At 39.5% G+C, this 14,393-nt stretch overlaps 1 protein-coding gene across 1 annotated transcript in view; it reads right to left on the reverse strand.

Annotated features, from left to right (window-relative positions):
- Positions 1–14,393, reverse strand: part of FSIP1 (fibrous sheath interacting protein 1) — a 188,880-nt gene that overhangs the window by 120,500 nt on the left and 53,987 nt on the right. The window contains exon 9 of the mRNA XM_046009042.1: positions 12,478–12,618. Coding sequence (XP_045864998.1) covers positions 12,478–12,618 — 141 coding nt within the window. The remainder of the gene's footprint in view (positions 1–12,477; positions 12,619–14,393) is intronic.

The raw sequence follows: 14,393 nt of genomic DNA on the forward strand, positions 1-14,393 counted from the left end.
ACTTTTTTATCCCTTCGTCTATGGATGAACACTTGGGCTGCACTTCCATATCTTGGCTATTGTAAATAATGCTGCAATAAACATATAAGGTACATATAACTTTTTGAATTAGTGTTTTCATTTTCTTTAAGTAACTACCCAGTAGTAAAATTATTGGATCATATGATAACTCTATTTTTAATTCCTTGAGGAACTTCCATACTATTTTCCACAGTGGCTGCACCAGTTTGCATTCCCACCAACAGTGCATAAGGGTTCCTTTTTCTCCACATCACAAATACTTGTTACTTTTTCTGTTTTCTTTTTAATTTTTAATTTTTTATTTATTTTGCTTCTTGTGCTTTTTATTTTAGCTATCCTGATAGGTGTATACAGAACAAGAATTTAATAGATAAAGATAATCTCTGGACCCAGTAAACTACAGATGAAGGTTTCTATAGTTCCCTGTAATATATATGAGCCAAAGAGCTAAAAAACAAAGACAAGGTTAGAACCCAGAGATGATAGCAAGACATCACTATCTAGTAAGAACACAGGTCCAGAAGACACAAAGTGAAGATAAAGAAAGAAGAAGCCAGCCACATTTGGTGACTAAGATCCAGGAGATTGGTGATCAGAACCATGGGCATCAGAGATCGTGAACAGGCCTGCAATCAGCGCTCCTCAAAATGTGGCCTGCCGACCAGGGCTGGCCCTCAAACTGTTTGTTGCAGGTCTGCTATGCAACAAGAAGCTATGCCAGAATTTAAATCAACTGATTCACCAAGCAAGCTTTTCTAAATGAAGTAAGGAGTACATGCATTTACATTCTGGTAAAAGTTCCTTACCCCCACCAATAACAAACAGTTGTTTGACCATCCACATTAAAATCATTGCTTTAGATAACCCCTGTTTTGGACAGAGATAGCCTTAGACCATAACAAGAAGCAGATCTAGAATCCTGAAGGTCTGTTAAAAAAAAAAAAAAAACTGACTGTAGCTGGTTAAGAAAAAAATGAAAGGATTAAAGACAAATTATGAATACAAATAACATCTCCACTGGGAATTCATCATTCCCGCTGGGAATCTATTCAAGAATTTATTACACTAAATGATACTAAAAATGACCTCAAGTATTGGAAAAGAAATTAAATAGTATTACTACCACATGTTAACAACCAAATAATAGGCTTAATTTTAACCTCCCAAAGTGTCATAAGTTTTAATTATTTATGCATTCTAATTTTATGTCAGTACACACTACATTGGTTAAATGTGTGTGTGTGGCATATTATAATCTTTACAATACTTATTTAACTTTCTAAAATTCTATTTCTTTCCTTTAATAAGATATTATTTGTTTCTTTCTTGATGTATGTACATGCATTCATTCCATGTAACCACATCCAGGGCCTCAACCAATGAACCTTGAAAACTAATTAGAATGAAAAGGTGAGTTATGTTAAAATCTAACTAGCCTTACTATCTACTTCTAGAGATTCTGCTCAACAATAAAGCTTTTTCAGCAATGTCCACAATAACCAAACTATGGAAAGAGCCTAGATGTTCATCAACAGATGAATGGATAAAGAAGATGTGATTTATTTATTCAAAAATGAAATCTTGCCATTTGCAATGACATGGGTGGAACTAGAGGGTATTGGGCTAAGCAAAATAGGTCAATCAGAAAAAGACACTTATCATATGATCTCTCTGATATGAGGAATTTGAGAGGCAGGGCAGGGGTTTGTGGGGGAAAGGGAGGGAAAAATGAAACAAGATGGGACTGGGGAGGGGGATAAGCTATAAGAGACTCTTAATCCCAGGAAAAAAACTGAGGGTTGCTGGGGTTGGGGAGGGATAGGTTGGCTGGGTTATGGACACTGGGGAGTGTATGTGCTATGGTGAGTGCTGTGAAATGTGTAAGCCTGATGATTCACAGACACAGACCTGAACCCCTGAAAAAAATAATACATTATGTGTTAATAAATTTTTTAAAATGTTTAAAAAACAAAGCTTTTAATTTTATTTTATTTTTTTTTAAGATTTTATTTATTTATTTGACAGACAGAGATCACAAGCAGGCAGAGAGGCAGGCAGAGAGATAGAGGAAGGGAAGCAGGCTCTCCACTGAGCAGACAGCCTGATGCGGGGCTCGATCCGAGGACGCTGGGATCATGACCTGAGCCGAAGGCAGAGGCTTTAACCCACTGAGCCACCCAGGTGCCCCAAACAAAGCTTTTTAAAATCGGGTAATATTCTAAAACAAGATTGCCACCAAAATTTTCATTTTTAAGATGACATTCAAGACTTGTATGTTATCATTCAGAAACAGCACAATACCTACACTTCTATGATGAGATCAAGTCTGTATTCTTATAATACATGTGAAAAATCATAATCCAGAAGAAAATATCCTGAATAATTTTTAAAATGTTTTATTATATAGGCAGAATACAAGGCATATATATATATATGTATATACATACATATATATCCTCTTTTCTTCCAAAATATATTTGAAACTGAAATCTATTAATGTATTTATGAGTTTTTTAAAGTGATGGTTGAAACAAAATAAGTTAATGAAAAAAATCCAATTACCTCTAATATTTTATTCCCAAAGTAATACAGCTAAATTGTGCTTTCAATTTATTCTACAACATATTTGAATACTACACATAGTTGATAGCTTTAAAGTGGTTACTAGCTCATTGACTCACTCTGGAACAATTCTGGAACACCAGCCATGTACCTCTAACTGCTGTTTTGCATGTTTCTAACATGCTGTTTTGCAATCATTAAATGATACTATACGGTTGCAAAAAATTTTATCAGATGATGTGCTTCTGAAAATTCTGTGCTCTACTTACTTGTTTCAAAATCTGTTTCTTTTTGCCTATGATTTTGAGAATGGATTTTTCAAGGTTTATTCCACCGTGGATGTGCAAATCCCACTCTCAAAATTTCACAGCCAAATATTTTGCATCATTATTGCACACCCTGCCAACACGTACAGAAGGAAAAGTAAAGGCTGTAAATTCTATAAAAATACCAATAATGTATATGTCAATGATATCATTGTTATCAATATTATCATTGTTATCATCTACCTTCCTGAAAGCTGTTACAAATGACAAAGAAAGATTAAATAATTTCTACACTTCCCAACAATGACGCTAAAGAGAGAGCATAATTCCTTTTCCAACTCGGGCCTTAGTTAATATATGAATACCAAAACACACTAGTTAATCACCCAGTTTAACCACAAACATGTCAGGTTTGTTTGGAGTTCCACTAAATTTGGGAAAGATGTATAAATGTAAGAGTTTAAAGGCTTTAGAATGAAGCCCACATTTGTCTGTGGCCCCAAATCCTAGCTGAAAATTGGCTGGTTTGAGCAGATGTGACTTAGAGCAGCTGAATATAACAGAAAGCTCATAGACTGAAGCGTCAAAAGAACTGAGGATTGGCCCAGGTCTATCACTAACTGTGAGTTTGGAAAAATCAGTTGGCTATTCAAGACTTCAGTTTCTAATCCATGGGACTGGCCCACGTGACCTATAAGGACCCTTCAGCTCTCACATTCTATAATTCTGATTCTATGGCCTGTTTAGTAATTGAAGGTAGACCCTCCACCATTCACTGAGCAGAAGAAACCCTCCAGTCTTCTGATTGGGGTCCATGTATTCTTATACTAGGTTAAAAGGCAAGAGCATGTCGAAATAAGAATCAGAACACAAGGATTTATCATCCTTTGTGAACCACATTCTTATCCACAATGCTCAGCAACAAGGCTTAGAGTGCTAAACATTTTGATGCAATAATGACAATGCAGTTCACCAAACAAGGCCAAGCTCAGTGGTTTCCAGGAAACCAAAAAGGAAAAGAATGTGGAAAGAAATAGTAGAGACTTCAAATGATGAAAAAAATGAATGAAGTTCAAACTAAGAATCAAAAGAGACACAATAAAGACCTAAAAAGTGTGGTCAATGCATTTAGAATGATTGGAACCATGGAAAACTTTTGCTAACAATACTAACAAAACATCTTTGAGAATATTTTATCATTAAAGGAATCCATGAGATGAGATCGGACTGCTGATTCTTTCTTCAAAAATGCAAAAACTAAAATTGAATTCTTCTGATTTGTGAAAGCTAGAATTATTATGCAACTTCACTAAAAGCATTTTTACCTAATTCTAGAAGTTAAAGATGTTCTTTACTTGAAAAAAAAAATCCCCTTAGTCTTATTATCACAATGGAACACTCAATACCTCTGAAAAATTAGATTGAACATGAATTATTACTATTTATTTAAATTACTCAAGAGGCCTATCATTATAGTAAAAGGTTAAGTTGTATATGAATAAAACTAGGAAATAATAAAATTACCTCAACTATCAGTTACTTTCTTCAGGGATAAAGGCAATTTAATAGAAAGTGGAAAATAATAGAACTAAGCTATTAACATTTATATTCTATTCCCCTTCAGATTGTTGTTAGTGTGTGTATATATATATACATATAATATATACATAATTTTATACAATTATATATATTAGTTATAGTCGATACTTTAATCTATCCAGAATTTTTATCTTTTTGTTTTAGATCACTCATTTCCAACTAAAAGTCCTTTGTTGACAAAATCCATGTACATGTCATTTTTATTACCTTACTATTGTATTAAATGGGTAAGACCATGTATAAATTGCTTTGACATTCTATTTGAGAGCATTTAAGTTGCTTCTTACTTTATTTAGTTTGGTTCCTCTTAGCCGTTATTTCTTTGTATATATTTCTAAAAGTGGAATTGTGCAGATCAAAAATAAAAATAATGTCACAGGTCAACAGTTGACCAATTGCTTTTCAGGGGAAAAATAACCAACTTAACAAGTTACCAATAATGAGGTATTTACTCCAAAAATATAAAAACACTAATTCAAAGGGACACACGCACCCCTACATTACAAACGTGGCAGCATTAGACACAATAGCCAAATTATGAAAGCAACCCAAGTGTGTATAAATAGATGAATGGATAAAGAAGATGTGGTATATATACACAATGAAGTATTATTCAGCCATAAAAAAAGGAATGAAATCCTGCCATCTGCAACAACATGGATGGATCTAGAGAGGATTATGCTAAGTGAAATAAGTCAGCCAAAGAAAGACAAATACCTTCTGGTGTCACTCATATGTGGCATTTAAGAAACAAAACAAATAAGCAAAGGAAAAAAAAAAGAGAGAGGGAGAGGGAGACAGCCAAACCAAGAATCAGATTCTCTCTCTTTTTTAAGATTTTATTTATTTATTTGAGAGATAGTGAAAGCAAGAGAAATCACAGAGGAAAAGGGAGAAGCAGACTCGCCCCTGAGTGGAGAGCCTAATGCGGGGCTCGATCCCAGTACCCCAGGATCATGACCTGAGCTGAAGGCAGATGCTCAACAGACTGAACCACTCAGGCAGCCCAAGAAACAGGTTCTTAATTATAGAGAACAAACCAGTGGGTACCAGAGGTGGGTGGGGGGTGGGTGAAATAGGTGAAGGGGACTAAGGCGTGCACTTGTGATGAATACTGAGTGATTCCACACCACAGTGCACACCTGAAACTAATATTACACTGTAGGTTAACTACACTGGAATTTTAAATTTTTTGAATTTTTTAATTAAAAAAATGTTTCTTCACCATAAATAAAATAGCTAATATTTTGATACTGTTCAAATATTGCTGTGTTTACCTCCATACCACTCCCAATATGACATAATTATACTTATCATTATCTTTGCTGGTCTGATAAGTGTATTTAGGGCCTAAAGATTATTTGAACATGAATTTTGTTTTGTTTTTTTTTTAAAGATTTTATTTATTTATTTGACAGAGAGAGATCACAAGTAGGCAGAGAGGCAGGCAGAGAGAGTGAGAGGGAAGCAGGCTCCCTTCAGAGCAGAGAGCCGAACGTGGGACTCGATCCCAGGACCCTGAGATCATGACCCGAGCCGAAGGCAGCGGCCTAAACCACTGAGCCACCCAGGCGCCCCTGTTTTATTTTTTTTTTTAAGATTTTATTTATTTTTTTGAAACAGAGAGAGAGAAAGAGAGAGCAAAAGCAGCAGGGAGAGCCAGAAGGCGAGGGAGAAGACTCCCCACTGAGCAGGAAGCCCAACGTGGGGATCTATTCCAGGACCCCAGGATCATAACCCAAGACAAAAGCAGATGCTTAACTGATTGAACCACCCAGGCGCCCCTGATTATGAATTTTAAGTACTGGTAGGGCTGAACATAATTCCTTATGATGACTCAGTCTAATTTCCTAAACCATGAAGACAATAAGTAATGATCCTTCCTATATATCAATGCTTTACATATTTTGAAATATTGTTTCTATTTACAAATGCAACACATGTACATTATGGAAAGTCTAGATATAGAAGTATGAAAAAAGGTATAAAAAGCATCCATAATCCCAACACACTTTTCCCTTTAAATAGTCTGTTATAAAAAGGGAGTTTCCTTTTATCACCTCCCCATCCATCCCCATCTGTACTAAAAGTAATCACTGCTTAGCATTTGTTATATATTATCCCAGTACTTTTCTATGATTTTTAAATAAAAATGGAATCATACTATTGGCTTAAGCAACAGGCTCTTTTTCCTGAATACTGTATCACAGACATCTTTCTAAGATATATAGATCTACCTCATTCTTCTGATAGCTGTCTGCCATTCTTTTCTATGTCTACAATAATAAGTTAAGAAACCAGGTTGAAGAAGGGCAAAGAGGTCCCCACCATTACCTGAGGCAGCCATGTTATGTTTGTCTCCTTTCTCCATTTCCGGTATGGTCTCACAGGCACCACCAACTCCCTTGCTTCCCTGGTCTTGCATTGCAATCCCTCAACCTCTCCTCACCCCTGCCCCAGCTCCGGACCCATTTCCTCCACTCTTGCTGGACTGCGAGGGCTGTCAGAGATGATCCCAAGCCCCGTGGGCTGGCTCCCTGTCCTAGCTAGGGTTCCAACCTCAGCGGGGCTGTCTTCCCGGTTCACCATTGCTCTCCTCTTCTCCTTACAGCATCTATTTCAATCCTTCCCCACCGTGCTTCAAGGCCCATCCCTACTCTGCCCTCTCATTCCAGTGATATGGTTTCATCTCTAATTCAGAGACTAGATAGAGAACATGCAAGCATGACCTCTCTCACTTATTCTTCAGCTCCAAACCTGCCTTTCTAGGCCCATCCTTCTCTCCTTTCATCCTCAATCAGAAAAGGGGCATCTTGATTCTTCTCTAAGTTGTATGCCGCCATCTTCAATCTCATCCTTTCTGCTATACCCCTCATTACCATAGAAATAAGCATATGTAAATGCCACCTTAGTAATGTTAATAATAAGAGCAATGATACTAATAATAAACATTTGTATAGCGCTCAAAATGTGCCAAACCCTGTTTGAAGCACTTTACATTAATTAAGATGAATTTAATCTTTGTAACAGCCTATAAGGTAGGTATTCATTACAACTCTCCCATTCTACTGATCAAGGAACTAAAGCAGAGAGGTCAAGAGACCTGTCCAAGTGGGATTGGGAGAGGGGGAGCGGGCTATGGACATTGGGGAGGGGAGGCGAACCATAAGAGACTATGGACTCTGAAAAACAACCTGAGGGTTTTGAAGGGTCAGGGGTGGGAGGTTGGGGCAACCTGAGGGTTTTGAAGGGTCAAGGGTGGGAGGTTGGGGGAACAGGTGGTGGGTAATGGGGAGGGCACGTTTTTCATGGAGCACTGGGTGTTGTGCAAAAAGAATGAATACTGTTACGCTGAAAAAATAAATAAAATGGAAAAAAAAAAAAAAAAGAGAGACCTGTCCAAGGTCACACTGCTAGGAAGTGCAGAGTTTGAGATTCAAACCCAAACAGGCTGCTTCAGTGTCTGGTTCTAAACCACTATGTCCCATGTACAGGAGCTTACAGAGCAGAACTAGAACCCAGGGAGGAAATAAAAGCAGAGTGGGTTTCAAAGAGTGAAGGTACAGAGAGGCCTGTAGAGCACCTAAAACAGCAGAAAGTGACTCTTTGAGCTAGACAGGTAAGTCAGGGGACAGGGACCAGAGCCCATCGTACTGCAAATGACAGAGAGGTCATCTGCGGGGTCTGTCTTGTGTTGCTTATTCTATGAATACAGCCATTTTCATTTTCTCTTGATTCTATTATCTCAAATTATCTCCATACAAGTAATTAGCTTGATAGAAGAACGCTTTTATCCAATGGTCAGAGCAATACTCCTCAGTCCACAGGAACCAACCAGGCAAGAGATGAGTGACTGAACACAAATACTCCCCACCATGTGGGACAAAGAGCTCAAAGCACAGCGCCTCCTCCACACTTGCCATATGCAAGCTGCCTGCTTGTGCTGGACCAAACCATCCAGCCAACCTTTGTATACTAAAACCCTCTCTACTCACTCCAGCCTCGAAAACCTTGCCCCAGACAGATCAATCCCAGAGACCAATCCCGAATCATGCTAACTCTTCCTTAATACTTACCAGAAATCTCTCTCTTCATGGTCTCCCGATCACCATGTTTTTTAGCTAAGCTGTCAAAGATTAAGACTAATACTTCAAATAGTAGTCCTTTAGATATCTTTGGGAGAGGGATGTTGTGTGGTTTTCTACCAAACCATCCCCTCGTTCCCCACAACACACACACACACACACACACACACACACCTCTTCTTCACCAAGCTAAATAAATACACTCAGTCCCACCAACAATCCTTCACAGAACCTGCTTTTAAATCTCTTCCTCATCCTTGTCCTCTACCATCCATAAGATCCGTTTGCTCGCTTCTCGCATACAGGCAGCAAAGTGGCTTCATACCATCGCTGACTCATAGCGAGCAAATTCTGAAGATTTGTTCCACCTTTGCTGCTTCCAGCAGCCACGGCTCATCCTTCCTCTACTTACGCCGCTGGTATTTGGGACTCCTGTCTGCCCGCTGAAGCTCATACTACGCTTGCAAGCCTCAACCTCATCCCACTGTGCCTGCCTTCCCTAGCTCCTGACAGCTGGTTCTAATGACACCAATACCACTACCTCCTTCAGACTAAACCGGATCCCACTTCCTCAGTCAATCTTGACCAAGGTACACGTGCATTCACAGCCTCAGAATTAAGTCACTTTTCCAACTTTTATGGGCAAATCAATCCTGGGATTCAGGTGGTTCCAGGATGATCCCAAGGGCTCCTACGCTGCCCCTTCCTTCACTCCTTGCCCAGTGCATCCCTAAAACTGAGTATGAATTTTATCCCTAAATCACCAGTTCATGGCCACAGATTACTGCTGTTACCCAGTGATCTTGAAACGATATTCTCTCGTAATACAAAAAATAAGACAAAACTGCAAAATCAGCCATTTCCAGAAGGTATCGTTCAGAAAACATACTTTTTGGTCTATAAGTAGTGGGCTAACTTTTTTCTATATACGGAAGACAATCTCACATTCTCCTAAAAAGTTTTACTGAACTTCCAAAAGTAACTTTCAATAGAATATTTAAACCAATTAATACCAGTTGTCAAGCATACACACTAAACTTTAGATACTACCAATAACATCATTTTTTGCCAAAAAAATATGCCAGCAATCACAGGCAAAAGGACAAAGGTCCTCTAGCCCTACTCCCTTGATTTTAAAGTAAGAAAACCAAGACTCTAAGAGGAAAAAGTGATTCATCAAGGTGACAGATCAGGCCACTGACAACCTTGAAACAAGGACTCAGGTCTCCAGGTTCCCCGTCCACAAAGTACCTAGAAATTTATGAGGTACACTGGGCTTTACAGAGTTTGAAACAGATACAGTATCTTCCCTAAAAAGTACACTCATGTGGTACCCAATGTGATCCACAGGGTATTATGAAACGCTAAGCAATTAAAACATAAAGATGATACAGATCAATACTCATACACCTTTATCACAGCAGTTTCTCCAAGTGTTGACTGTAAAACAAGATAGTTGTTAAAAGATGATTATTTAGGGGTGCCTGGGTGGCTCAGTGGGTTGAACCTCTGCCTTCAGCTCAGGTCATGGTCTCAGGGTCCTGGGATCAAGCCCCATGTCAGGTTCTCTGCTCAGCAGGGAGCCTGCTTCCCCCTCTCTCTCTGCCTGCCTCTCTGCCTACTTGTGATCTCTGTCAAATAAATAAATAAATAAATCTTTTTTCAAAAAAGATGATCATTTGGATCCTGTCTCTTCCACTTAGTAGCTACATATGCTTGAGAAATTTACTCAACTTCTATTTCCTCATGTGGAAAGTGAGGATAGTAATATTGACCTCAAGAGTGCTAATAAAGACTACATAGTAAGTTATAATATACTTGGACCAGTGTCTGCTACCGTAGGCACACAGTACTTGCTCTTCTCTACTTATGCGTATTATTCTTTTCCACTTAGGTAAAAACCAACTCTTGATATTTACCATATCTCTATAAGTCTAGCCAACTTTCACATGCCACTGGAAAATAAATGTATGATTTCCTAAAGGATCCAGGTTTTGTATCCAAAATTACATAATAGTAGAGACATAGCAGAAAATAATGGATATATGTCCAAGGCATATGACAAATGGTCAGAAATCAGGAGAGCTGAAATATGGAGAATGACAGGGTTTGCCTGCCTTGGATTGGCAGGTACAGGATGAGAAGTGCCCAGGGTTTTCAAAACCAGTCAAGCCACAAACACTGTATTTACCAAGTCGGCAGTGCCCATTACTACCACCACAACTATTGGCCAAGAGCCTCTTTATACTCCCTAACCATTCTGACTTCCTCCACTTCTTCCCTATATCAATAGCCCCAAGGAGAAAAAAATCCCTCAGAAGATAAAAATGGAAGAGTCCCTGATACAATTCTCATTTCATTTCCCACGAAAAGTAAATAAAAATGAATGTTAAAAATAAGCACAATGCATTCGGTCCCCTTCGATCTGCTGTCTGGCCCTTATGAGGTAACCTGACTAGCCTCTAGGCTCCGAGTCAGGGCTGCTGTCCATGGCTGGTGAATGGTTCAGAGCAATTCAGCTGCACATGAGCAGAGCGGGGGAATCTCCATCGGGATCAGTGCACGCTCTGGGAGAGCTCTAAGGAGATCAGAATTGAATCAAAATCACTTACCTGATGCTTACACCCCTGCAACAGCATATAAAATGGAATAATGAGAGAAGTGACTGACCAGGTTTAAGTGGCTAGACAGGGGGTGACAATGCTGACAGAAGGGTGATCCGCGCCAGGACAAAAGAGAGAAGATTTTCAGAGTCATAAAGAACGGTGGCAAGATATGACAGCAAATTAGCCATAGTGGTTAAAACTTAATGAGGCTTGAAGATCACCCAAGATAATGGGATTTAGTAGGAGACAGAAAGAAGGTGCTGCTGGCATTTGTGCCAAGACCAGCCCTGGGAGAGAGCATGTGGGGAGAGTCATAAGCTGAGCCTTGTCATGTTTCATTTTAGGTAAAAGCCAAGGATTCAGTTGGAAGCATCCTCTGGGTAGCTGGAAAATCATAACATTATGGAGACTTTCTGATAGGATCAGAATATCAACCAGCTCACAATTTAGTTGATTTAAGAGTTTTCTCTCATCAGCAATAATGTTTTTACATGACGAGCTCTTAAAACATGAGATAGGCACAAGAAGGATTTAGAACATATTTGAATTGAGTAACAATATACTATGAATTATGAACAAAAAGTGGGAGAATTTAAGCTGTATGTTCAATATATAAACATGATTTTATGGAGAATGACTACAAATTTTTTCCATTAAAAAAACATTTATGTTAGGCGCGCCTGGATGGCTCAGTGGGTTAAAGCCTCTGCCTTCGGCTAGGTCATGATCCCAGGGTCCTGGGATCAAGACCCGTATCAGGCTCTCTGCTCAGCAGGGAGCCTGCTTCTTCCTCTCTGTCTACTTGTAATCTCTGTCTGTCAAATAAATAAATAATAAAAAAAAAATCATGTCACTTCTTTGGGGCACCTGGGTGGCTCAGTGGGTTAAGCCGCTGCCTTCGGCTCAGGTCATGATCTCAGGGTCCTGGGATCGAGTCCCCCATTGGGCTCTCTGCTCAGCAGGGAGCCTGCTTCCCTCTCTCTCTCTCTCTGCCTGCCTCTCTGCCTACTTGTGGTCTCTCTCTGTCAAATAAATAAAATCTTTAAAAAAAAAACAACATTTATGTCACCATCAGGCACAGAATATTAGATGTGTGGATCATTATTCTGACCTCACATAGTATTTCACAGGTTTATTACATCACATAAAGTATGTATAATATTACATTAAGTTCTATGAATCATATTTTTACTCAAATTGTGAAAAATTCCCACGTCAGTTTTCTTGACAGACTTAACAAATATAAAACCAGTCATAAAACAGTCCAAGGAAACTGGAAGCTTTTTTTTAAGAGAATTGCTGGTGACAATTAAAACTGAAATTAAAAAGAAGACTTACCACATTTTCCTTCAGTTTCCTCAGTCTGTCATCAATCTCCCTCAGCCGGTTTTGCTGATCCCGTTGCTCTTTGGTATTCCGAAGCACCTTTTCTCCTGGAGTTATTTCCATGTTTCGATCATCATCATGAAGCTCAGGTTCCTAATTTAAAAAAAAAAAAAAATTCATGCACAGGCTGAAAATGTACCGTCATACATTGCTCCGAAACAAATGAGCTTTGAAAGTTAGTTTTGCTTCTCAGACGGTGTTTCTGTCCTTTAAAATGACATTCATAATTCTCTTAACTCTTCCTGTTTGAGAGGGAAAGGTCCAACTGTACATGAAACAAGTAGGAAAATAAACCCAGTCATCTGGGAAGCAAGAAGTTCTGTGAAAAGAGCAGTGGCCGGGAAGCGGCACCTGGACTCTCGTCCCTGCTCTGTACTTACCAGCTTAAGATCTTGGGCAAATCACACTTTGTCTGGACGCCACATTTACCATATATAAATGACAGGGGAAAAAATCCCACCATTCTGGCTATGAGAGACTGAGGTTCAAGGGCAAACTTGCCTTGGCAAAGTCAGGAGTTTTGAATCCTGGCTTTACCTGGTTCCTGATTAAGATGACTTTAGGGAAATCAACTAACCTCTCTGAGCTTCAGTTCCATCGTCTGCAGAACGATAATAACATCTAGCCTAAAAGTCATCACACTACGTCACTGGCATGCAACAAATCTTAGTGCCTAACAAATGTGAGCAAAATACGCCCTTCGAAAAGAGTATGAACGACAAGGTGAAAGTATTTCACTATTATCAGCAATATTTGAATGGACGGAACCATAACATCCCAAAGTTAATGTTATTTTGAGGTGATAAAAATGGGTATTTCTTGACAGTAAGTTGGCCTTCTATCTACAGCTAAACCTCCCACTTTTCCCCCACAGATCTCCTATTCCCTGTTGCCATGCAGGAGCCTGACATTGATGTCATGTTTGAACTTGCTCAAACCAGAAGCCTCCCACATTCTCACACCTTACCGATGGTTGGTCACCAAGAGGAGTCGCCATCTCACTTTCTAGTACCTCATAATCAAGGCCCTTCTCTCTTTCTCACTCCCTCGTCATTCCCCTGAACCCGTGGTTTTCAAAACCTTGGGTGCTTCAGACTCACACACAGAGCCTGGGAAAATCTTCAAAGGTCCCACCTCCACACTGGACAAAATTCTATTGGAGGGACTAACAGCCTGAAGCACAACTACTTGAAAATTTGAGAACTGTCACCTTAAGCGACTGCTCAGGCCTCTTCACTGACCTGGGTACCACTAGTCTCCCCATGCACTCCAGCCTCTGCCGAGAAGCCACAGAGCAAGGTGCAAAGTCCTCACCCAATCCTGGGCTGTGCCTGGGCTAGCTCCTCTCCCACTGCTGGAGTCTCACACCCAAAGGCATGGCAATATTCACTCCTCCTCGTTCTCCACCTCTCCATGCCTCTTTCTTCCAGCTCCTCATGAATGGTCCTACTCTGTCTGAGCACAGGTGTATTTCCCCCGTGAAATGTTCCCTGACATACTTAGGAAGGGAAGATGGTCTCTCAATCACACCACCTGTTCCTTATTGTATTAACCATACTTCTGCTGCTCAGACAGGGATCGTGACTGATCCCAATCACTATACTCCTGAAGCCAGATGGACCCTGGACCATGGACTGTACAGCTGAGCCTTGAACAGCATGAGTGTGAGCTGCTTAGTTCACTTTCATGCAGATTATTTTTCAACAAATAGAGTACAGACCTATAAACATATTTTCTCTTCCTTACGATTTCCTTTCCTCCCCCTTACTTTATTGTAAGAATGCAGTACATGATACATAGAGCATTCAAAATATGTGTTAATAAATTCTTCATATTATTGAGAAGGCTTCCAGTCAACAGTGAGCTAC

This window comes from Meles meles, chromosome 6, assembly GCF_922984935.1.
Source record: "Meles meles chromosome 6, mMelMel3.1 paternal haplotype, whole genome shotgun sequence".
Taxonomy (NCBI): Eukaryota; Metazoa; Chordata; class Mammalia; order Carnivora; family Mustelidae; genus Meles; species Meles meles.